At 42.4% G+C, this 23,330-nt stretch overlaps 4 protein-coding genes across 5 annotated transcripts; 3 read left to right on the top strand and 1 right to left on the bottom strand.

Annotated features, from left to right (window-relative positions):
• Positions 1 to 1,161: 1,161 nt before the first annotated feature.
• meaf6 (MYST/Esa1-associated factor 6) lies at positions 1,162 to 5,317 on the bottom strand. Of its 2 annotated transcripts, none has more exons than XM_061092886.1 (7): positions 5,215 to 5,317; positions 3,513 to 3,628; positions 3,296 to 3,383; positions 3,152 to 3,197; positions 2,869 to 3,061; positions 1,732 to 1,765; positions 1,162 to 1,630 (listed from the first exon to the last, which is right to left on the bottom strand). In XM_061092886.1, the coding sequence occupies exons 1-7, from the start codon at positions 5,302 to 5,304 to the stop codon at positions 1,616 to 1,618; spliced, it is 582 nt and encodes a 193-aa protein (XP_060948869.1). In that variant the 5' UTR covers positions 5,305 to 5,317; the 3' UTR covers positions 1,162 to 1,615. The 2 variants fall into 2 exon arrangements, with proteins under 2 accessions (XP_060948869.1, XP_060948870.1); XM_061092887.1 differs by having other exon boundaries at positions 2,869 to 3,052.
• Positions 5,306 to 20,436, top strand: stpg1 (sperm-tail PG-rich repeat containing 1). The gene is made up of 8 exons (XM_061093373.1): positions 5,306 to 5,450; positions 6,137 to 6,252; positions 6,340 to 6,441; positions 18,101 to 18,280; positions 18,353 to 18,461; positions 18,556 to 18,724; positions 18,825 to 19,015; positions 20,350 to 20,436. Exons 1-8 carry the CDS (start codon positions 5,306 to 5,308, stop codon positions 20,421 to 20,423), a joined length of 1,086 nt encoding a protein of 361 aa, XP_060949356.1. The 3' UTR covers positions 20,424 to 20,436.
• Positions 7,736 to 10,181, top strand: LOC133026343 (tripartite motif-containing protein 16-like). Its single transcript, XM_061093226.1, has one exon. The coding sequence runs from the start codon at positions 7,736 to 7,738 to the stop codon at positions 9,416 to 9,418; it is 1,683 nt and encodes a 560-aa protein (XP_060949209.1). The 3' UTR covers positions 9,419 to 10,181.
• Positions 11,408 to 13,703, top strand: LOC133026344 (E3 ubiquitin/ISG15 ligase TRIM25-like). The gene has a single exon (XM_061093227.1). It carries the CDS (start codon positions 11,514 to 11,516, stop codon positions 12,663 to 12,665), a length of 1,152 nt encoding a protein of 383 aa, XP_060949210.1. The 5' UTR covers positions 11,408 to 11,513; the 3' UTR covers positions 12,666 to 13,703.
• Positions 20,437 to 23,330: the final 2,894 nt, after the last annotated feature.

Genomic DNA, 23,330 nt, shown 5'->3' with positions numbered 1-23,330 from the left:
CTGTTTCCAAACATTACAAACACAAACCTCACCACAGCAACATCCACTGCACATATACTGTATAACCCTGCATTCTGTTGTGTGTGTGTGGGCTGCCAGTAAGCTATAGAAATTACTTTATAAGGTGCGTCTTATTTGCAGGTCACTCCATGGCCTTGCTTTGCTCTACATCAGTGACCTGCTCACAGTTTATGTTCCCGACACGTCGCCGTGTTCTTCTGGATTCCTCACGTTTAATCTCGGCGCTCTGGTGATTTACAGTGAAGCCGGAGACGCAGGAGAAGAAACTGCTGTAACTCCACTTTCCTTAAACTTTACAAGTGTCACCTGCAGCATCACTTGCAGTTTATTTTCTTGGTTGTTAAATATAGTTTAAGCCGTCTCTGGTTTATATTGTACTACTCATTTATAAATATCAGTTATACACACACAAAGCATATTGCAATTGTCTCAAAATGCATTAAAGAGTTTTACTACAGTATTGTGTAAAGTGTTTATTTAACACTCCTATTTTAACAAGTGTATGTTTTGATTATCTGTATAAATACTATTAAAGTTCAGGTATATTTTTCAGATTTGATTAACTTTTCAAAAATGAAAATCTAAAGTTTGTCGGTTTACGTCTCAACCAGCCGTGTCCTCTAGCGGCATCTAGTGAAAAGTTGGGATACTGCACTCTGACTGCACAGATTAAAAACTGGTGAATAGATTTTACTTCCAGACATTTGTTAATCACAAATGAATTGTGTTAAAAATAAGACATTAAAGTTTATGACTGAGAAAAGCCATGTAACCGTACGTGTAAGGCAGTGAACTGTCATCTGTCCGTTCTGTTTACTCGAGAAACTATTTTCATAAAACAAACCGTCACTAAAGAATGCGCTGGTTATTTTCTATAATAGTGGAATAATATTTGGACTCTTTAAAAAGGGAACCCGTTCCATAATGTCACTTTTTTAATGGACCCCATGTGTGGGAACTCAAACAGTTACGGTCACGTTCAAGGTTTCAGTGTCTTGTCAGAGTTTGACATTAGAATCAACAGAGGCTGAGGACGGTTATTAAAGCCAGACCTCCACCTACGACAATCCCCTAACGACCGTGTGGAGTGAGACGAGGCCCCGCCCCCTCTCCGACAGCCGCACAAATAACCAGAACAGATTCCAGCTACTGGTGTTTTATTATTTTTTTGCAAAACAAAAAATGTAATAAAAGAATTCAGGGTATTCGGGGGGGGGGGGGGTTGAACGACTATGTGATGCTTAACCAAAAAAGCAAAACGTTCTCACAATGTAAAACATCAAAAAATTAACTACATAATAAATACACTTCTCTTTTTAACACTATACAAAATGGTGCGTTTCTGGAGGCGGCCTCATCAGACCTCCAGCAACAGTTCTACTTAGATCAGAAGGTCACAGTTTGGACCATGACCACAGGTAGGTGGCAGGGGGGGGGAATGTATCAAGCAATGCACACGGTACAGGCTGAAATATGATGGGTTTAAAAAAATAAAATAAACAAGGCATACAAAATTCACAAAGTCCAGATATCTCTGTTTCTCTACATGCATCCTCCTCATGTGTGTGTGTTTGGGTTTTTCCAGTCGACTTCTTTAAGTTGAATAATCCTGCAGGAGGAGGAGAGACACATAATTAGAGAAATGACGGAAGTAACAGCACATTAAATAGTTTGGTAATTTCTTTATTATCAGTGTCGGATTCCACTTACAGCTCGTGGTTTCTTGTTAACCTTCATGTCAAACCTGCAACAAAAGAAGAAGAAAGGTTGAGTAAGACGTCCTCAGACCTCAGACATGTCTTATGGGAGTTATGGTGAAGAGCGGTGCCACTACTATACCATGAAGAAGCCTTAAAAAACAAGCCTATAACAAGAACACTGAATGATCATGTGTGTGTTCTTGTTTTATTCACAAATCATGAGACACACCATCGTCTGACAGGAACCAGCAATGATTTTCTGATTGCTGGAATCGACGAAACACAATGAATCTGGGGTCAGAAGAAAAACGAAAATACCCCTTAAAGAAACAAGCAAGAGAATCTAATGGGAGTGTTGGATGCTGCATTCAGAATGAGAAGAATGAAGTGTTGGACATGCAGCGAGACCGACAGGCGTCATCTCAAACTCGACATGAAGAAGAAGAGACGAAAGCGGAGCAGGTTTAGAAAAGAAAAAATAAAGTACAGGGTGGAGAAGTGGAGGATGGGAGTTTACAGCAGGCAGCACGTAAACACCACAGGAGCAGGAAGTAAAAGTACGACTTACTCAAAGTCATAATCAAACATGGCAGAAGGGCTGAGGGAGTGGGGGGGCAGCATTAAAAGGAGGGGGGGGAGGAAGAGAGCAGCAGCGGTTAGTTCACAGACTAAAGCCCTACGCCTACATTACACTGCAGACCAGACTTTACAGAGGGACGCTGGTTCACCACGTGTTAGGTGGAGCTCCTGCTGCGTCAGAGTGGTTAGAAACAATCAGGAAAACACAGGCCGACCTTAAATAGATGGTTCCTGCGCCAAACTGGTGCCAACAACTGTATTTACTGACTGTTATATTCACTTTTTCCTTCAATTATCCATAAGGGGCTGTACGTGAGAACGCAAACATCCCAGTCAGCTGCTAAGATGTCGTTATCAAACCCTTCAGTGAAGAAATGTAAGTGCTAATATCTTTAAATAGCCTAATTAAATAAAAACTTTAAATTTAAATCAATGAAGGTTTTCAAATCGACAAATTTAAAGTCATAACCAGTATAAATCTTAACAGACTTAACAGAACAATCAGAAGGAAAATGTGGAAGAGATCCAACAACCTGCTGATGCATTTACTTGTTATTGACTTTTATACCTGTGTCTGTTTTTGTTCTTCCTCTTTTTGTGGCTTGCGTGATGGCTGCCTGAGGAGGAGGAGGAGGCGGCCTTCTGGGGCTTGAGGTCCTGCAGCGTCGAGTCCACGTCTTCCGTGTCCTCCTGGCTCGGCTCGTTCTCCTGGTTCTGGAGATCCGGGGACGTGTCGCTTTCCGTGCCGCTGCCTGCTTCGCCTGACGGGACCCAGGACGCAAACTCAGTGTCGGGAAATTACACGAGGAGAAACAGTTTAAATCTCAATAAGAGTTACAAAAACAACTCACGCTTCTCATTCATGTGATCCGGAATCCCACCAAGCGCACACACTGCCTGTGAAGAGGGCCAGGTTGGATGATCAGCTTTTATTGTGAAGAGAAGGATCAATAAGGACATTGTGTGAAACAGTACAATGGGAGTGAGGGACTTACTGCAACTGATGTGACCGACGACTTGCTGAATAAACGCTCCGCTTCCTTGAACTTCCTGTTCCGTCGGTCAGTCTTACTATTGGAGTTTCTGCAGGAATCACAAAATCAAACATCACGGATCATGGCTGAATATAAAAGCTACATTTTGAAACTTGGCCCACCGAAATCTTAATGTCTTCCTGTCATTTTTTAAATTAGGTTTAAATCCGATTCTTACTTCTGGTTGGTGAGGTACCGGTCCCACCCTCTGATGATGTTGCCGTACATCTGGGTGTCTTCTAGGTAGCTGCCTTCGAACGCATAGATCTGTCTTTCCAAGTTCACCAGCGTCTCCTGGGAAACAAGGAAACATCAAATTATATGTTAAACCCAGGAATGATCTTAGTTCTACTATATTTAGTACTTTACTGTGTATTTTAGTACTTGATTGTGTATAATTTACAATAAATACCAGGGAGTATGTACAGTTTTTGGTGCATTTTATGTTCATTACATATTGTGAGATGTTTTAATTCTTCGTATCTGCATTATTGCTACTTCGCTCTGTGTGAAACTCTCCTGACGTGCTGCTGTAACAATCATTTCACAATGTGGGATCAATTAAGTCCATCTATCTCTCCTCCTATCTCTATCTATCTCTCGATCCATCTTCCTCTCACTATAAATCTCTCTCCCTTCCTCTGTCAATCTCTCTCCCCCTATCTCTATATCTATCTTCCTCTCACTATCAATCTCAATCCCTCCCTCTCTCTCTCCATCTATCTATCTGTCTCCCTCTATATTTATATATATCTTCCTCTCTTTCTCAATCTATCTCTCACTCTCTCTCCCCATATCTCTGTATCTATTTTCCTCTGTCTCTCTATCATTCTATCTATCTCAGCCTCTCTCTCTCTCCCTATCTCTTTCTCTATATATCTATATATCTATCTCAACCCACTCTCTCTATATATCTATCTCCATTTCTCCCCCATCTTCCTCTCACTATCAATCTCTATCCCTCTCTCTCTCTCCATCTATCTATCTGCCTCCCCCTATCTTTATATATATCTTCCTCTCTTTCTCAATCTATCTCTCACTCTCTCCCCCTATCTCTATCTTCCTCTGTCTCTCTATCATTACATCTATCTCAGCCTCTCTCTCTCACTCTATCTATATATCTATAAATGTATCTTAATCTCATCTATTTCAACCCCCTCTCTCTATATATCTATCTCCATTTCTCCCCCATCTTCCTCTCTCTATCTCTCTCCATTTATATCCATCTCAACCCCCTCTATCTATCTATCAACCTCTCTTTCTCTCTCTCTGTCCATCCCACACTTTCAGAATGACCCAGCTCAGGTGTGTGATCACATCCCACCCAGGCTGTGATCTAGTGACAGGGATGTAAACACATGACTGATCGTGGCTGCAGAGGATCACAGATCACATGTTTGACGACAGGATGAAGACGAACTGCAACAGCTTCTCTAGAATCCACAACCAGATGGGGACCCGTGTGTGTGTGAGCTCCTCTTCCCCCTGTGATGCTCTCCTAGCCGCGGCTACACAGCGATGCTAACGTACCGCGAGAACTCCTGCAAACCGGGCGGGGGTTAGCATGTAGCTCAGCTAGCTGAACGAGCTAACTAGCTAGCACAGGCAGTCAACACAGCTGCAGCATCGTGTTTAAGCACAATTTAAAAACAAGCTTAAGTCTACAAATTGAACATATTGCCGAAACTAGTTAAACCAAAGGGAACGCGGGAGAAACCCGGTATTAATTAACTCGTATTAGCATAGTTAGCTCATCGCTTAGCAAGGCCTCGGCTAGCTACGAAGCTAACGCACAGCTAACCCTTGTTCTTGGTGATAAACACAAATGATGGCCCTGCTTCTTTGTGAGATAAACACCCCAGCGACCACGTTCAACTCACGGCGAGTTCCTGCTTCCTCTTCACCAGCTCGGCGAGCTCCCGCCGGGTGTCCGGGATCTGCGGCGGCGTAGCCTTTGCGTGCATCGCCATGATGGATCGAGCTGGTCTGGGGACGGAGGAGCAGCGGCGGGGGGGCGGGCAGGCGGCGGAAGGGCGGCCGCTGGAGTGCAGCTGTTCCACCGGCAGATGTCCCCGGTGCACCGCTGCAGGATCCCGGGTCCGAGCTGCGATGCCACGTGTGACTCACAGAAATCAGCTAATTCTGAATTCAGCTAAACTTAATTTTTTTATTTATTTTTGTCTATAATCTTTCACATTATTCGTTTAAACCCGTCACGTACATGCAAATCTATATTGTTGCCCCTGAACTGTGTGAGTTGTGTGCAATCTGTATTATAAAGTACGCCGAATGATTAATTAAGAGTTTGTGTTTAATATGTATTATTTTATTCCCTCATAACTGTCACGTTGCTGCTCTGGTACGTTGTTCAACTTTAAAATGTGTTGATTCCAAGGCAAGTTCTGCTGTATTGAGATTTTCTATGATTTCCGGACGTGTAAACGCTGTGGACATAAATATATAATGATATAAACGGAAAGCACAAGTCACGCTGAATCTAACAATGTGTTCATTATCTCTGTGTGTTCCGATTTCATTGATTTGTGACTCTTTTATCTCTTACGCTTTTGGTCTTTGACGTTAATTTCCGGTCTGGCAACCCTGCACGTCATCGCTCTCTGTTTCTACGTCGCTATGGCAACACCACCCGGGCGCTTTATCAATTGCTTCAGATTTACGAAACCAATTTAAACCTATGATGGAAAACGTGGATCGAGGATTTAATTAAAGTGAGGCTACATGGAAATATACATTTTATACTAAGCTAAAAAATACACAACATAAAATTTGATCTTACTCCAGATAAAACTCTGGCTTCATCGTCCATGGCAACGAAAAACCAAAGAGTGGCGACAACAAATCAAGAGAAGAAAGGCTTTTCATCCCAGGCGAAGAGATTTTCATCACAACTCCATCCGGTAGGAGATTTAACTCTTCTTACATTAGACGTTAACGAGAAATCAAAAATCCTAAATGTTGTCGGAATGATCTGTTTGTGTCTTCAGAATGAAAACCCAGGACCGGGCAGCTACGACTGTGTTTCCAATGCTGAAGTTAAAAGTCCGTCCTTCTCGAAGAAAGGCACCACAGGCTTTGTGGCGTCCAAGGTCAGGAACTCATCTGCTCATTTCATTTTATTGGCCCCAGGTCATAAAAACACTGAGATCATGTTTAAGTACCTGAAACTCACCAGGCCAACATAAAAAGTGTTTACATGTCTCAACAGCCATAGGAGGAAAACCAGGGGTGATAGTAATAACAATAACAATGGCTTTGTGTTGTTCAGCAAGAAATTTCCTATTGCGATATATCAACAAGTCTTTTATAAAAAGGGCCAATTACTGGTCTTTTTGCAACTAAATATAATTAGGACCCGAGCACTGACAGGCAGTGAGGCCCTATTGAAATTGTAAGGATTATTATTATTCAGGCAAATGAATTGGCTTTTTGAGGGCTTTAACATGCTCAAATTCCTACCAAATTTTGCAAAAAATTTGAAAGTGGTAAAGATTTATGTATTCTGGAGGAATTTGCAATGGGCGTGGCAAAATGGCTCAACGGTGCCCCCGGAGACCCCCGGAACGTGTTCACATTGACCGATCTTCACAAAAATCGATACACAGGTGTATCATGACCAAACAGCCCAAAAATCTAAAGGTGCAATTTGAAAAACGCAACAGAAAGCCTGCTATTTTGCATTTAGTGGCCATTTTGGCCATATTCCAAGTTATTACTTTGAGGTTCTTGTACCAGGGCTTACATCAGATCAACTTCAAATTGAGATGAGTGTCATCACAACATGGTGGAGATACAACCTAACTCAAAGATTGATTTTTTTTCGTCACACGGTGTGACCGTGGCGTAGGTTCAAAGTTTGATTACACGCCATCAAAACACAGTGTTTTGTATCTCGGACATACATGGACCATGAATCCTTCGATGCTGAGCTGTAAACAAACAACTCCACTCCTGCATTGACAGTGTCAGTGGTCATAGATCAAAGGAATCTTTATGTCTTGCAAAGGTGACGTCTCTCTCAGAATTGGGACATTTCTCAAACTGTGTAAACATTGAGGTGCGGAGAAGGTTCATCCTTCGCCAAAGGAGACGGTGTTGTCATAACTCCACTGTGCATTGTCCTATCACCACCAAACTTCTGTCTCATGATCAGAGTCCAAGCCTGAACAGCTCTATGTGTCAATATTTCCTCAGGGTCATAGCGCCACCTACTGGTCAGTGTGAAAAGGAAGTTGTTGTAATTTTTTTTTTTTTTTTTTTCATGCATAAGGCAAAACTGTGGGAGCTGAGTCACTGTAGGGAGTGAACAAGAGAGGGAGGAGCAGAGATCTATTTCTGTTCAGATGAAGTGAAACTATTCTACAGTCACTGGCAGCAGCTGAAATGGCGCAGCAAGAAAACCAACTGGACAGAGAAAGATTCTGCTGTTCGATCTGTTTGGATCTACTGAACGATCCGGTGACTACTGTCTGTGGGCACAGCTACTGTAAGAGCTGTATTAACACCCACTGGGACAATGGGGAGGAGAGAGGAAGCTACAGCTGCCCTCAGTGTAGACAGACCTTCACACCGAGGCCTGTCCTGGGGAAAAACACCATGTTAGCTGATTTAGCGGAGGAGCTGAAGAAGACTGGACTCCAAGCTGCTCCTGCTGATTACTGCTATGCTGGACCTGAAGATGTGGCCTGTGATGTCTGCACTGGGAGAAAACTGAAAGCTCTCAAGTCCTGTTTAGTTTGTTTTGCCTCTTATTGTGAAAAACACCTCCAGCCTCATCTTCAGTCAGCTCCATTGAAGAAGCACAAGCTGGTGGAGCCCTCGGAGAAGCTCCAGGAGAACATCTGCTCTCGTCACGACGAGGTGATGAAGATATTCTGCCGCACTGATCAGCAGTGTATCTGTTATCTCTGCTCTATGGATGAACATAAAGACCACAACACCGTGTCAGCTGCAGCAGAAAGGACTGAGAGGCAGAGAGAGGTCGGGCTGAGGAGACAAACAATCCAGCAGAGAGTCCAGGACACAGAGAAAGACGTGAAGCTGCTTCAACAGGAGGAGGAGGCCGTCAATGGCTCTGCTGATAAAGCAGTGGAGGACAGTGAGAAGATCTTTACTGAGCTGATCCGTCTGCTGAAGAAAAGAAGCTCTGATGTGAAGCAGCAGATCAGATCCCAGCAGGAAACTGAAGTGAGTCGAGTCAGAGAGCTTCGGGAGAGACTGGAGCAGGAGATCACTGAACTGAAGAGGAAAGACCATGAACTGAAGCAGCTCGCAGACACAGAGGACCACAGCCAGTTTCTACACAACTACCCCTCACTGTCACCACTCAGTGAATCTACACACTCATCCAGCTTCAGGATCCTTCCTCTGAGGAACTTTGAGGACGTAACAGCAGCTGTGTCACAGGTCAGAGGTCGACTACAGGACATTCTGAGTGAGACAGAGACAGAGATTTTACAGATTTTGTCTCAAGTGGATGTTTTACTGCTACAACCAGAGCCAGAGACCAGAGCTGACTTCTTAAAACATTCACAGGAAATCATACTGGATCCAAACACAGCAAACAAATATCTGTTATTATCTGAGGGAAACAGAAAAGTAACACGTATGAGTAAACAACAGTCTTATTCTGATCACCCAGACAGATTCACTTATCAGCCTCAGGTCCTGAGTAGAGAGAGTCTGACTGGACGTTGTTACTGGGAGGTGGAGGTTGAGGTGGAGGTGGGAGGAGTAGTGCATGTAGCAGTCACATACAAGAATATCAGCAGAGCAGAACTCTTACAAGAATTTTTATTTGGATGCAATGATAAATCTTGGTCGTTAGTTTGTCATGGAGACAGTTATCACTTTCATTACAACAGGATCGACACTCCAGTGTCAGGTCCTGTGTCCTCCAGAGTCGGAGTGTACCTGGATCACAGTGCAGGTGTTCTGTCCTTCTACAGCGTCTCTGACACCATGACTCTCCTCCACAGAGTCCAGTCCACATTCACTCCGCCTCTCTATGCTGGAGTTAGGGTTTATTGTTCTGGATCCACAGCTGAGTTCTCTAAACTCAAATAGACTCAAGTCATTTAAAGCAGTGATTTAGATTCTGTGTGTAAATCTTTAACTTCTTTTGTCTCCATGTTTGTTGATCAAAGTTCGTCGTGGTGACGTTTCTGCTCCGCACAGAGATCAGCTGTCATCAAACACTGACCTTCCTTTATCACAAATATTTAGTTCTCACTTTGTAAAGACAGAAATCTATAATTAAACTGACATGAATGTGTTTGAAAGAACTAATGTTGCTGTTGTTTTCTAAATCAATGTAGAATCAGGTTGTGTGATGTTTTAGAGCTTGTATTGATCCTGCTGCAAAGGGGCGGAACATTTCCGGAAACTTTCTGGAAACTTACCAAGGGAAGTTAAGCTCAGGAATTTGGGAAATTTTAGCCTTTAAAGTTAGCCTGTAACACGGAACTTAAAGGAAGTTGAAAACAGGAGTAGGCAATACGAGCTCAGCTGGAGCCTAGATGCAGCTAGTTGGGAACATTGTCTACAAGAAAAGTAAACTTATGACTTTGAGTTGTTGTTGAATGTCTTTGTCATTACCTAGCATGTTGATTACTTGTTACACTGAAGCCATGTTCATGTTAATACCTTTTTCAGCAATGAGAGTACGATGTATGTAAATTTGCAATCAGAAATATTAAACTCCCCCAAAGATTTTAAGGATTTATCAATTAAAGTTTTTTCAAAGAGCAAGATTCTGCCTCGGATGACTTCTTTATGAGTTGAGTGAAACAGAAAATCAACACAGAAAATGCATGATGTAGTATTTGTGTGTAACAGTATAGTTTGTTAAGATATAATATAACATATAATATTGTTGTTTTCAAAGCTGTCTGACAGTTTTTTTTTATTAATTTATTTAATTTCTCTTTACTCCCGAATCTGATTTAGGGTCAAGTTTAGCAATTTATATTTATATAATCCAAAACACCAACTTACAAATGCAAAGCTGGTGGAATATTCTCAGTATTAGCTCTTCAACTGACTTCATTCTATATCAGCTTTCTTGATCATATATTGTTGCCTTTGTTTTAATCAAGCCTGCAGTATGCATTTGTTTAATCTTTGAGGTAGGATGCAGATTGATAAATCTAATACCTGGAATACTAGTATAACAAAGGACGAAACATTTTAAGGTTTTAGATACGATAACAACATCGTATCTAAACACTGACAGACAGTGAGGTCCTATTGAAATTGTAAGGATTATTATTATTCAGGCAAATGAATTGGCTTTTTGAGGGCTTTATCATGCTCAAATTCTTACCAAAATTTGCGAAAAATTCGAAAGTGGAGAAAATCTACGTATTCTGGAGGAATTTGCAATGGGCGTGGCAAAATGTCTCAACGGTGCCCCCCGAGACCCCCGGAACGTGTTCACATTGACCGATCTTCACAAAAATGTATACACAGGTGTATCATAACCAGACAAACAAAAAAGGAGACGATGTTGTCATAACTCCACTGTGCATTGTCCTATCACCACCAAACTTCTGTCTCATGATCAGAGTCCAAGCCTGAACAGCTGTATGTGTCAATATTTCCTCAGGGTCATAGCGCCACCTACTGATCAGTGTGAAAATGAAGTTGTTGTAATTATAACTTATTTTTTTCAGGCAAAACACATGCAACGCTTCAAAATACATGTGCTAGGGCCCGCTCAGTGCTGCTTTGCAGTCCTAGAAATTTTAGAAATTGTATTTTATAGTTGGTACTTTCCAGGGTTGAGCAATCCTGGTTACTTGTGTTTTTCATTTTAGAAGCCCTTTGTTAGTTGGTTTTTATTCCACTGAAAAGATCCTTTCTGGAAACTTTGAAGAATGTGAAACTTACGTGTGCTGTTGTGAGCTGAATGTGACAGTTCCCAGTGCAACTATTCACTTTGAAATGTGATAACACAGATAAAGAACTCACAACCAGCTCCTCCCAGTCAGGATTTGTCTGTGTCTCCACCCTTCACAGATGTGTAACTGAACCAGTGAACAACAACCTGTGGACTGTGGGAGCTGAGTCACTGTAGGGAGTGAACGAGAGGGGGAGGAGCAGAGATCTGTTTCTGTTCAGAGGAAGTGAACCTGTTTGGCACTTACTGTCAGCAGCTGAAATGGCGCAGCAAGAAAATCAACTGGACAGAGAAAGATTCTGCTGTTCGATCTGTCTGGATCTACTGAAGGATCCGGTGACTACTGTCTGTGGACACAGCTACTGTAAGAGCTGTATTAACACCCACTGGGACAAAGAGGAGGAGAGAGGAAGCTACAGCTGCCCTCAGTGTAGACAGACCTTCACACCGAGGCCTGTCCTGGGGAAAAACACCATGTTAGCTGATTTAGCGGAGGAGCTGAAGAAGACTGGACTCCAAGCTGCTCCTGCTGATTACTGCTATGCTGGACCTGAAGATGTGGCCTGTGATGTCTGCACTGGGAGAAAACTGAAAGCTCTCAAGTCCTGTTTGGATTGTTTGGCCTCTTATTGTGAAAAACACCTCCCGCTTCATCTTCAGTCAGCTCCATTGAAGAAGCACAAGCTGGTGGAGCCCTCGGAGAAGCTCCAGGAGAACATCTGCTCTCGTCACGACGAGGTGATGAAGATATTCTGCCGCACTGATCAGCAGTGTATCTGTTATCTCTGTTCTATGGATGAACATAAAGACCACGACACAGTGTCAGCTGCAGCAGAAAGGACTGAGAGGCAGAGAGAGCTCGGGCTGAGGAGACAAACAATCCAGCAGAGAGTCCAGGACACAGAGAAAGATGTGAAGCTGCTTCAACAGGAGGAGGAGGCCGTCAATGGCTCTGCTGATAAAGCAGTGGAGGACAGTGAGAAGATCTTCACTGAGCTGATCCGTCTGCTGGAGAAAAGAAGCTCTGATGTGAAGCAGCAGATCAGATCCCAGCAGGAAACTGAAGTGAGTCAGGTCAGAGAGCTACAGAAGAGACTGGAGCAGGAGATCACTGAGCTGAAGAGGAAAGACCATGAACTGAAGCAGCTCGCAGACACAGAGGACCACAGCCAGTTTCTACACAACTACCCCTCACTGTCACCACTCAGTGAATCTACACACTCATCCAGCTTCAGGATCCGTCCTCTGAGGTACTTTGAGGACGTGACAGCAGCTGTGTCACAGGTCAGAGGTCGACTACAGGACATTCTGAGTGAGACACAGACAGAGATTTTACAGATTGTGTCTCAGGTGGATGTTTTACTGCCACAACTAGAGCCAGAGACCAGGGAGGGAAGGGAGCAGTTCATGTAGCAGTCACATACAAGAATATCCGCAGAGCAGGACCCTTAAGTGCATTTGGATTCGATGATAAATCTTGTTCGTTAGTTTGTGATCGAAACAGTTATAACTTTCATTACAACAACATCAAGACTCGAGTTTCAGGTCCTGTGTCCTCCAGAGTAGGAGTGTACCTGGATCACAGTGAGGGTGTTCTGTCCTTCTACAGCGTCTCTGACACCTTGGCTCTCCTCCACAGAGTCCAGACCACATTCACTCAGCCTCTCTATGCTGGAGTTAGGGCTTTTTGTTCCGGATCTCGAGCTGAGTTCTGTAAACTCAAATAGACTCGAGTCATTAAAAGCAGTGATTTAGATTATGTGTGTAAATCTTTAACTTCTTTTGTCTCCATGTTTGTTGATCAAAGTTCGTTGTTGTGACGTTTCTGCTCCGCACAGAGATCAGCTGTCAATCACACACTGACCTTCCTTTACACACATATTTAGTTCTCACTTTGTAAAGAAAAATCTATAATTACACTGACATGAATGTGTTTGAAAGAACTAATGTTGCTGTTGTTTTCTAAATCAATGTAAAAAAGAAGGTTGTGTGATGATGAAAAATGAAATGAAATGTATGTAACGTTTTAGAACCTGTGTTGATCCTGATTAGTGTTGCAAAGCGGCGGAACATTTCCGGAAACTTTCTGGAAACTTTCCACTGGAAGTTAAGCTCAGGAATTTTGGAAATTTTGACACTTTTTTGCAGAAGTTAGCCTATAACAGGGAACTTAAAGGAAATTGAAATCAAGAGTAGGCGAGCCGAGCTCAGCTGGAGCCTGGATGCAGCCTATGACTTTGTGTTGTTGTTGAACGTCTTTGTCATTAACTAGCATGTTGATTACTTGTTACACTGAATCCATGTTCATGTTAATGCCAAGTTCATTTGTATACAGTAGGCTAACTTTTTACAGCAATGAGAGTAGGATGTATGTACAGTTGCAATCAGAAATACTTAACCCCCCCAAAGATTTTAAGGATTTATCAATTAAAGTTTTTTCAAAGAGCAAGATTCTGCCTCGGATGACTTCTTTATGAGTGTGAACGAAACAGAAAATGAACACAGAAAATGCATGACCTAGTATTTGTGTGTAACAGTATATTTTGTTAAGATATAATTTAATATTGTTGTTTTTTAAAGCTGTCTGACAGTTTTTTTTAATTAATTAATTAAATTTGTTTTTACTTCCGAATCTGATTTAGAGTAAAGTTTCGCAATTTATATTTATATAATCCAAAAAAACAACTTACAATTGCAAAGCTGGTGGAATATTCTCAGTATTAGCTCTTCAACTGACTTCATTCTATATCAGCTTTCTCGATCATATATTGCTGCCTATGTTTTAATCAAGCCTGCAGTATACATTTGTTTAATCTTTCAGGTAGGATGCAGATTGATAAGTCTAATACCCGGAATACTAGTATAACAAAGGACAAAACATTGTAAGGTTTTAGATACGATTAGGCTCTGGCTTGCTTCCAGTATCTTCTGATGACACACACAAAAAAACACTATCATACTACTGGTTCCATGTGTTTGTCATTATTTACCAGTGGGTGGCCCTGTCCACACACCTCAGTCAGTACGATCTCAATCATCTTCAAACCAGACATCACTGAACCATTGTTTCAATGAACCATTGCCTTCTATGAGGGGCCGTGAGGGACATTATTCAGAATACCCTCTCACACACACAACTGAAAAGCTCTCACACACACTACTGAAATGCTCTCACACACACTACTGAAATGCTCTCACACACACTACTGAAAAGCTCTCACACACACTACTGAAATGCTCTCACACACACTGCTGAAAAGCTCTCACACAGACTACTGATATGCTCTCACACACACTACTGAAATGCTCTCACACACACTACTGAGAAGCTCTCACACACACTACTGAAAAGCTCTCACACACACTACTGAAATGCACTCACACACACTGCTGAAAAGCTCTCACACAGACTACTGAAATGCTCTTACTCACTACTGAAAATCTCCCACACATGCTAGTGAAATGTGCTCATATACACAACTGAAATGCTCTTGCATAGTATTGTGGAATATAACGGTTCAGTGGTGAATACAATTAAATGCATTACAATTAAAAAGGCCTTCCTTTCAACTGAAGGAAACAGGAAGTCCACACCAGGAAGTGCATGTGCTTTTACTGGATTTGAAGTAGTACTTCAACCACAATGCATGTTCACCTGATCCTCCTTGTTTTTCTCGTCCAAACTTTATTTTTTGAGGTGAGAGGCAATGAAGAGGATATTGTAAGTTTTTTTACTAGTGCTCTGCAATGCATTGACTCATTGCAAAGGGAGGAATCCAACAATTTCGGTCAGGAGAGGCTTTATAGAGAGCTTGATGATCATACACAAACTCTATCTGCATTTCTTGCTGTGTCCAGATATAATCATGATGATAGTGATGTGAGTAATCTACTAGGATCATTGTATAGATCAGGGGTGCCCAAACTTTATAGGCTTGTGAGCTACTCTCGAAATGACCAGCTCAACAAGATCTACCCCCCCCCCCCCGCGCACGTACCCCCTCTTTTTTCGCGCCAGGAAACACACTGAAAAATGATTTTAAACGATATAGATAACATATTTTATATTTTATATGATATAAATGATTAAATATGCATCCCATAGTTTGTATTCCCCTTCTGTTGTCCTGGAGATTTAATTTTACCAATTTTACCAATCACATTATTAAATGTCCCCCTCTGCACACAAGCAGTCATATAGATAAAAAGAGAGAGAGGGGGGGGCTTCGTATTCTCCACATAGGTTTGAGTGGAGAATACGTAATTTACCCTCCACACCCGACATAGCAAACAGTGGAGAAGTTCTTGAAGATGGATGACATTAAATTAATAATTTAAGTGGAGAAGTACAGTGAGCTGTATGATCCTCCAGAGGTGGGACCAAGTCATTTTCTGGCAAGTCCCAAGTAAGTCTCAAGTCTTTGCCCTCAAGTCCCAGGTCAAGTCCCAAGTCAAGACAGGCAAGTCCCGAGTCAAGTCCAAAGTCAAGACTGACAAGTCTCAAGTCAAGTCCAAGTCCTGCAGTTTGAGTTTCAAGTCCTTTTGATCACAGAGTAATGATATATTTACACAGATCATGTATGCTTTTAAAATCTGTATTTATTTATTAAAACAAGTGCAATTGAAATTGCACTTGCGGGGGCCGCTCCTATGCAGTGCAAAAAAGGACAACGGCTCATAAATCCAATCCAAAAACTGTTATTTTTAATTAAAGGAGATCTTTACAAATTTAAGTGCAATGACATTAAACATGTCAAACATTAAACATTTAACATGTCAACACAACATTTAAGAACTTTTGGGAGGACATGTCAAGACATGAACCACCTGACAGCTAAAATAAAAAGTTTAAATGCCGCTGTCCCACTGTATATTTAAACTTTTGGTTAAACTTTGGTCCACCTTTAGAGCACTAGTCTACAAACGTCTTGTTGAGTAGAGCTCATTCGGGTTCACTTTGCAGTGAACAGCAATCCAGCACAGCTGAAGAGTCACCTGCAGGCGGCCGAGGCAGGTAGGCCAGTCGGCTATTGAGTTTCAGGCAGTGTTGTCCATGTACGAGTTAAAAAGAACGCGTTCATTTTTATGAGAACGTTGAACTAAACGCAACTTAATGACAAATAATGAATTTGAACGGTGAACACGTTTATATTATCTGAGGTCAAGCTGAAACGTTACGTAATGTTTCCTTCTCCTGAGGAGAGACGCTGTCTAAAACGAATGCTTGCACCATGTCGTTGTGATCGTTGTTGTGTTTATTTGAAATGAAATGCAGTCTTACAGGGCAAAATACCGTCTGAAAGTTGCAATTCCGTTTTTCAACTTTTTTTTGTTGAGGGGGGGGGCTCTTGCATATAGCACCAAATGTGCTAGGGCCGCCCCTGTGTAGCGCAGTGATTCTCCCACCGGTGCGGCGCGGAGGCATAACAGGCGCGCGACCGGGAGGAGAGAATGCGAGGCGGATCTAATATTATAGCTAATGTTTTGACGTCTGCATCTCTTTAACGGCGGAGCAGTAAACAAATCGCTCTTTCGCCGTCATCCACTCTATGCAGCTCTAGGGATTAGCGCTGCGCGGCGCTTCGGCGGCGCTTCCGCGTCCGGTTTGAACCCGGCGTGACGAGCAGTCCGCCCCGGTTGACGTTCGCAACATCGTCCAGGGCGGGGGGCGTGGCAGTGGCGGCGGCGGCAGGGGCCGCCACTTCCTTTTTAACTGAAACACCTTCCGTTTCAACTGAAACACCTTCCTTTTTAACTGAAACACCTTCCGTTTCAACTGAAACACCTTCCTTTTCAACTGAAACACCTTCCTTTTTAACTGAAACACCTTCCGTCTCAACTGAAACACCTTCCGTTCCAACTGAAACATCTTCCTTTTCAACTGAAACACCTTCCTTTTTAACTGAAACACCTTCCGTTTCAACTGAAACACCTTCCGTTTCAACTGAAACACCTTCCTTTTTAACTGAAACACCTTCCGTTTCAACTGAAACACCTTCCGTTTCAACTGAAATTTTCATATGTCTGTATGAGAGCTTTTCATATGTGCGTGTGAGAGCTTTTAATAAGTGTGTGTTAGAGCATTTCAGTTGTGTGTGTGAGGGTATAGTTTTTCAGTAGTGTGTGTGAGAGCATTTCAGTTGTGTGTGTGAGAGGGTATTCTGAATAATGTCCCTCACGGCCCCTCATAGCCTTCCATCAAAGTCCATATAAACTTCTGTGAAAATGTCCACATGTTCAGGACAATTTAATCATGAGAATCGTTCATAGTTTCTAAAAAAAAAAGGCAGCTTATAATGTGACTTGAAAACATAAAGAAAAAAATGCTTTGATTGTCATCAGCCATGGTGAATAAAAACTTCCCACTGTGTGACAGAACAAGAAGGAAATGTTAAATGTACCAGGAACCTAACATTTTTTACTTATATTTCCTGTACATTTCTTAAAACCTAAATTCTGTTTCCCACACTTTCAGGAGTAAAATTCTAGTTATGATACACTGAATTCCCGATTCATTTACTATTTGTCATTCAAAAACTAGTCAAAGTTAATTATAGTACTCGCCGTGTGTCCCTCCAAGTATCTTATATCACGTTTTGTATTGTATCGTCAATTATAGTGAACCGAATCTCCCAGAAGATGAAAATGAAGTTCAAAAAAGGTGAAGAAGAAAAACTGATCGGTGAAATTTCAAATCAAACAAACCAGTGACATGTCTTGGTTTTATATTATTTTAAAACAAAATATGAAACTGTTTAACACTTAAGATATTTGGTTTAATTGTTATGAGAGAAAGGTTTTTTGTATATCAACCCCAATATCATATCAAATCTTATTTTCTCCACTAGGGAACCGGGGGTTACAGTAACCCACAGAGAAACATCCCAGGACCAAATGTCTACAACACACAGAGCTCCTTCATAAACAAGTATGATTTTAGCTCTGGCGTCTCCAGGGCGTTCAGACTGCCACTGGCTGTGCAGCCGGACGGTCCCAAGCAGATAACACCAGCTCCAAATCAATATGACGTACGTATGTGACTTATTTATGTTGCTTTTAGTGTCGAGCGGTGTAGTGATGTGCAGCTTTTTGTTTCTCAGGTCAGCTGTGGGAGTAGAGAGAGATTCTCCTCGGTGGTCGGTACTTCAGCGTTCCTCTCAAAAACGGGACGTGACTCTTTCTATCCAAATAAAAACCTGCCTTCACCATGTAATCACTTCACTCTAATCACATATAATCAGATTCTACAACTCCTTTTTTTTAAATCTTTGAGCTCTAATATTGCCTCCTACATTTGTCACAGGCCACTATGAGGTGGACAACTACAGGATCCAGAACAGCTCCAAAGTGGTCTTGTCCCCCTTCAGATCTAAAACCCAGAGAATCCCTGCTCTCGTGGACAAACATGTCCCCGGCCCCGGAGCCTACAGTCCCCATAGGGCCCCCACACCAGTGAAGAAGACCCTCCTACCGTGAGTTGAAACCCTGTATTTACGTCTTTGGGTAGGTTTTTAAACGTTATTTTTTTTCTATCGTCTACAAATGTAAATTCTGTGTTTACTGTGTTTCAAGGAGGGGTTGTTATTTGGCGAGATCACAGCCTGCCCCGATTGTTGCTAAGGATCCGCCCCTGCCGGGCCCCGGGCAGTATGATGTACAGAATCGTGACGCCACGTCCAAACATCCCATGCTCACTGCAGCGTTTGCTTCCAGAACTGAAAGATTACCCCAATACCTTTGTACCGAAGTGAAGCCGGGTCCAGGTAATGTCCACTAAAACAAATCATCAAATCATGCTTTAAAAACAAGCATTTCACAGGAAACTCTGGTTGTTGTTATTTTCCTCCGTCCTGTGAATAACCACAAATACAGATGATGTAATGCTGGGATAGAGAAAAACCTTTTCGTTTTATAAAACACAATAAACCCCTTCTTTGAGTGTCCCTGCAAAATAAAAGGTTTCTTTTACGACACAGTTGCAGAACAGGCTCTGATTCTTGTGTCTGACCTCGGGAAGCCACTCTCTAGTTAGCTGGTTGCAGTCACATGCTAATTTTAACAGCTTTACATGAATAATGTGGGATTAGACTGGATTTGCAAAAAAAATCTGCAAATCCAACCAGAGCGGATGGAAACGACTGTAGGGAAATATTGGAAATCGCTGACAGGAGCGTATGTAAATGAGGCGTTGTAAGGAAAAGAGGTGAATATGAAAATGTAATAATGATATTCATCATAAATTAACTTCTGGAATCTGCCTTGAAATTCATCAGCCCCACTTCACAATTTATCTCCATCGATAGTCCCGTTGTTTATGAGCAGAATGAGCTCCCGTGCTAAGTAAGAACTAGAGTTTGCATGTTGTTGTGGTTATGGAACAAACAAATATTGGTTGTGTGCAGCAGGAAAGAGGATGGAAATCACGTCATCAGCCTGGAAAGTTTGAAAATGTGAATGAAGTGAGACCATAAACTGTGGATTACTTTGAGTAAAAGTTTGATTTACTATCATCTATATAATTTATTTGTTACGATGTCTCCTAATGTTACATTTGCTGTCACTCACCCCACAAACCACATAAATTTCACTGATTAGTTGACATCTGTTTCTAATCTGTTTTGTCACTGGATATCAACTCGAGCCAAACATTAAACTCTACCTGTTTACAACCCGTCATAAATCTTACACAAAAGAACTATTCACATCAGGGAAGTGACTTTTCTTGGCCTGGAGCTGAAAAGGTAAATCCTCACAATAGGCTGTGACACACTTAGAAAAAGGGAAAGCCCCAGACTTTGGGGATTTTAGGGAGAGACCAAGCGCTCGCTCGCCCGAAGCAAGAGAGACGAGTAACTCCTCTGCAACTGATAGCTGTCCTATTATATAAACTTCACCCTGTTTACCAGTTTCAGGCCGAATGAGAAAGCCGTGTCATAAGTGCATGATTCAGTTTTGGTGGCTGCAGCTCAGGTTTTCCATTTGTCTCAGGCAGTAGTTGGAAGAATAAAAGCGTCCAAAAGTATAGCTCTGTCTAATATCCAGTATAAGTACACAGTAGATCATCTAATCTAACAGCTGTTGTTCTTTCTCTTTCCAGGTTTCTATGATCCACAGATTCTGGTAAAGCACTCTTTCTTCTACAATGATTCCAGAGTCTGGCTCCCGGTTTGAAGCTTTCAAGGAGAAAAACATAAAATCTTCACACTCACAGTAACTGACTGTCCTCATCTTAAGGGTTTGAATGTTTAAATGTACACGAGTTTAATGTATTTGACATTGTTACATCGGTATTTGTTGAAAGAAGAAGGATAGAAATTAAACATTTCAATCATTGCGCCGCTGTTCAGTCTAAATCTGAGTAGTGAGATTTGACACTGAGATGGAAGGAGTCATATTCGGTATTTATCTCAAGTGGTGACGTAAGAGCAAAAAACATATGTTTTAACCCCCACTCCCAGTTTCCATGCAGCAGTGAGTGTAGCTGCAGTCGACCGGCAGCTGCTGGGCCGGTCACTGGTGCTTCACACTAACAGCTGAGAGCCTGAGATGACGACACTGTGCCAACTGCTGGAGGCCGAGGGCCGGAGTGTGACTGTCTATGTGAGCAATGTGCCGACCGGGCGTGAGGCAGAGCTGCTGCTGCTCAACCCCAAAGACAAATGGACCCAGCAGCCACTCCCTTGTTCCCGTGTTACATTGTTGGGTCAGTGGCTGAAGCAGTTGTCTGTCCTCACTTTTGTGCAGTGGTTCATTATTTGCGTTTGCTTTTATATTATTGATTAATTAATATAATAGTTTTCATAATAACAACATATCAAGTTATCTCTTTTCCCAGGAGTTGGTAGAGACATAGATTGTATATGAAGACATCACGATCCCCCCCTGGTGGTCGGCTGCAGTACAGGTCCTAAACCCCCTCCTTCTCCATGTTAGAAGATGGGACATGGGCCAAACTAAAAAGTTAAAGATGATTTCTTCCATTCTTTGTATAGTTCTTATCACACTGATGTCTTTTTTTGAAGTGCTTGTTTTGCTTTTACTTACTTAGTGGTGATAAAGTAATGAAACATCCTCCTGAGGCGACGCTTCACAATCACAACTGCACAAACTCATGTCAGAAACATAAGATGGCAGCAGCCATGTGAGGATGTTTTGGCTTCACTCTCTGACTTGGAGGAAGTGGAGTTGCTAACAGCCTGCACACAGATGTGTCAGTTTTATCTTAGTTTTATTAACTGAGGCAGAAAGCAAATAAACGATTTTCACAGAATCGCTCGGATAGAGAGAAGTGTTCAACTGTGCAAAGCTGAAACAAAATTCTGACTCGACATTTGCAGCTGCTAACGTGGAAATTAATTTCAGGCCGACATGTCTGCTCGGCGGAAACAACGGCGAGTTGTTATTTATGCCTCGTGCTTATCTCCGAGTTCCGAGGATGCGATCAACAGTGTCATCTGCTCACAAGAACATCAGGTGGAGATTTATTTTTTTCCCCTCCTCTCCAGCTCGGCTCTCGACAACAACTGCAGCCGGGCCTGACTCCTCCACAGAAGCAGCTGTAGTTATATTCAGACTCTGACTTCAGCAGTGTTCTCTCCAAATATGTGTGCTCGCTCGCCCTGTAAAACCAAACCATTGTGCACAAGTGGGGGTTTTATACAATGAAAGAACATTTTATAACTCCTCTGTTTGCAGACAGAGTTCTGCTCCTTCCCCTCCGGTCAAACACGTACAGGGAGGATCCAGACAAATGTTTGCAACTGAAGGGATTCTGGTTTTGCTTCTGTGGTCTTGTGTTGGAGAGGCAATTAACTACATGCCTCTGTGGGTGTGTGGAAGGCTCCCTGCACCCCCACCTGTCTCGCTCAGGTGCAGGCGAGTGTGGGCCTGCCCGACTCGAAGGATCTGGCTCAGAAAACTCTTTTTTTAGGACCACAGACACATTGAATCAGTCTTCTATTGATCTTTGCCAATTAGAAATTACCTCCTTATTCCTTATATGCATCCGAGCGACGAGCCAATCACGTCAACGCGAGCTTCTGCCTGTTGCTTGGCAATTCATCAGTGGATTCACTGGCAGAATTTGTTCTGCTGCAGTTTCAAGTCGTTCAAAGACGCGTGGTGTATTTCTGGAATCCTGGAGACTCAGAAAACGAGGGAACATCGAAAAGAACATGGAAGGACATTTGAGGATTCCAATAATCTGTGTGTCGGTCATATTTTCTCTCTTTATCCTCTGTGTCACTGCAGCTTTACGGAGCCTGAAGGGAGTTTAACTAAAGATGAAGTCTGTTTATTGTTATTTCATCTGTGTCTGAAAACCATCAGCAGTGCAACAAAGAGTCTGTTTACTGATGGAGACGCCCTGCGATAAATTAGATCATTAATTTTGATTTCGAGGTTAAAGCCTTAAAAAACACAAACCCGTGTCCCGAACACATGATCTGGAGCAGGAGGACTCACAAGGAAAAACAAACATCGGTTTCCAGTGAGAGATACAGGGATGGATAGAAGGAGACAGCTGTAAGATGGAAACAGTCTTTTCGTCTAGAGTGTTTTTGGAAAGAGAGACCGAGGCTGTTGATGCAGATGAACACGATAGCAGAGGTTTATTGAACGCTCCCGGCTCTTCCCCTCTCTACCACTGGATTGCATTTCCAGTCATTGCATTTCCAAATCCCATTACTGCATTAACACATCATTTATAACTGGGAGTCCATGCAGGCTGAACGACAGAGCTGGTCCCTGCATGGTTCACACACACACACACACACACACACACACACACACACACACACACACACACACACACACACACACACACACACACACACACACACACACACACACACACACACAAACAGACACACACACCACCAGTTCAGCTCCATCCATTAGCCCTGATGGAGCTGCTTCTCTTTTCTTTAGTGTGTGTTGCAGAGCGACCAGTGGATTGATCGGCAGCATTTTAGCAGCGTCTATCTTTAGCCTCCACATATGGAGGACTGAAAAAAATACAGGAATAAAGAAATGTAGAAATACACAAATGAAAAAATACATAAATGTGGAAAAAGCGAA

The sequence above is a fragment of the Limanda limanda genome, chromosome 19 (assembly GCF_963576545.1).
Source record: "Limanda limanda chromosome 19, fLimLim1.1, whole genome shotgun sequence".
Lineage (NCBI taxonomy): Eukaryota > Metazoa > Chordata > Actinopteri > Pleuronectiformes > Pleuronectidae > Limanda > Limanda limanda.
Note: the sequence above shows the minus strand (reverse complement) of the source record. Positions and strands in the feature narration are given on the sequence as shown.

Coding starts and splice junctions, on each gene's coding strand:
- meaf6 (XM_061092886.1), bottom strand. CDS start 5,304: ATGGCGATGCACGCAAAGGCTACGCCGCCGCAGATCCCGGACACCCGG. Junction 3,384..3,512: donor CGGTACCTCACCAACCAGAA/GTAAGAATCGGA, acceptor TGATTCCTGCAG/AAACTCCAATAGTAAGACTG. Junction 1,766..2,868: donor AAGAACAAAAACAGACACAG/GTATAAAAGTCA, acceptor CTTTTGTTGCAG/GTTTGACATGAAGGTTAACA.
- stpg1 (XM_061093373.1), top strand. CDS start 5,306: ATGGATCGAGCTGGTCTGGGGACGGAGGAGCAGCGGCGGGGGGGCGGG. Junction 5,451..6,136: donor GGTCCGAGCTGCGATGCCAC/GTGTGACTCACA, acceptor ATCTTACTCCAG/ATAAAACTCTGGCTTCATCG. Junction 18,281..18,352: donor CAGCTCCAAATCAATATGAC/GTACGTATGTGA, acceptor TTTGTTTCTCAG/GTCAGCTGTGGGAGTAGAGA.
- LOC133026343 (XM_061093226.1), top strand. CDS start 7,736: ATGGCGCAGCAAGAAAACCAACTGGACAGAGAAAGATTCTGCTGTTCG.
- LOC133026344 (XM_061093227.1), top strand. CDS start 11,514: ATGGCGCAGCAAGAAAATCAACTGGACAGAGAAAGATTCTGCTGTTCG.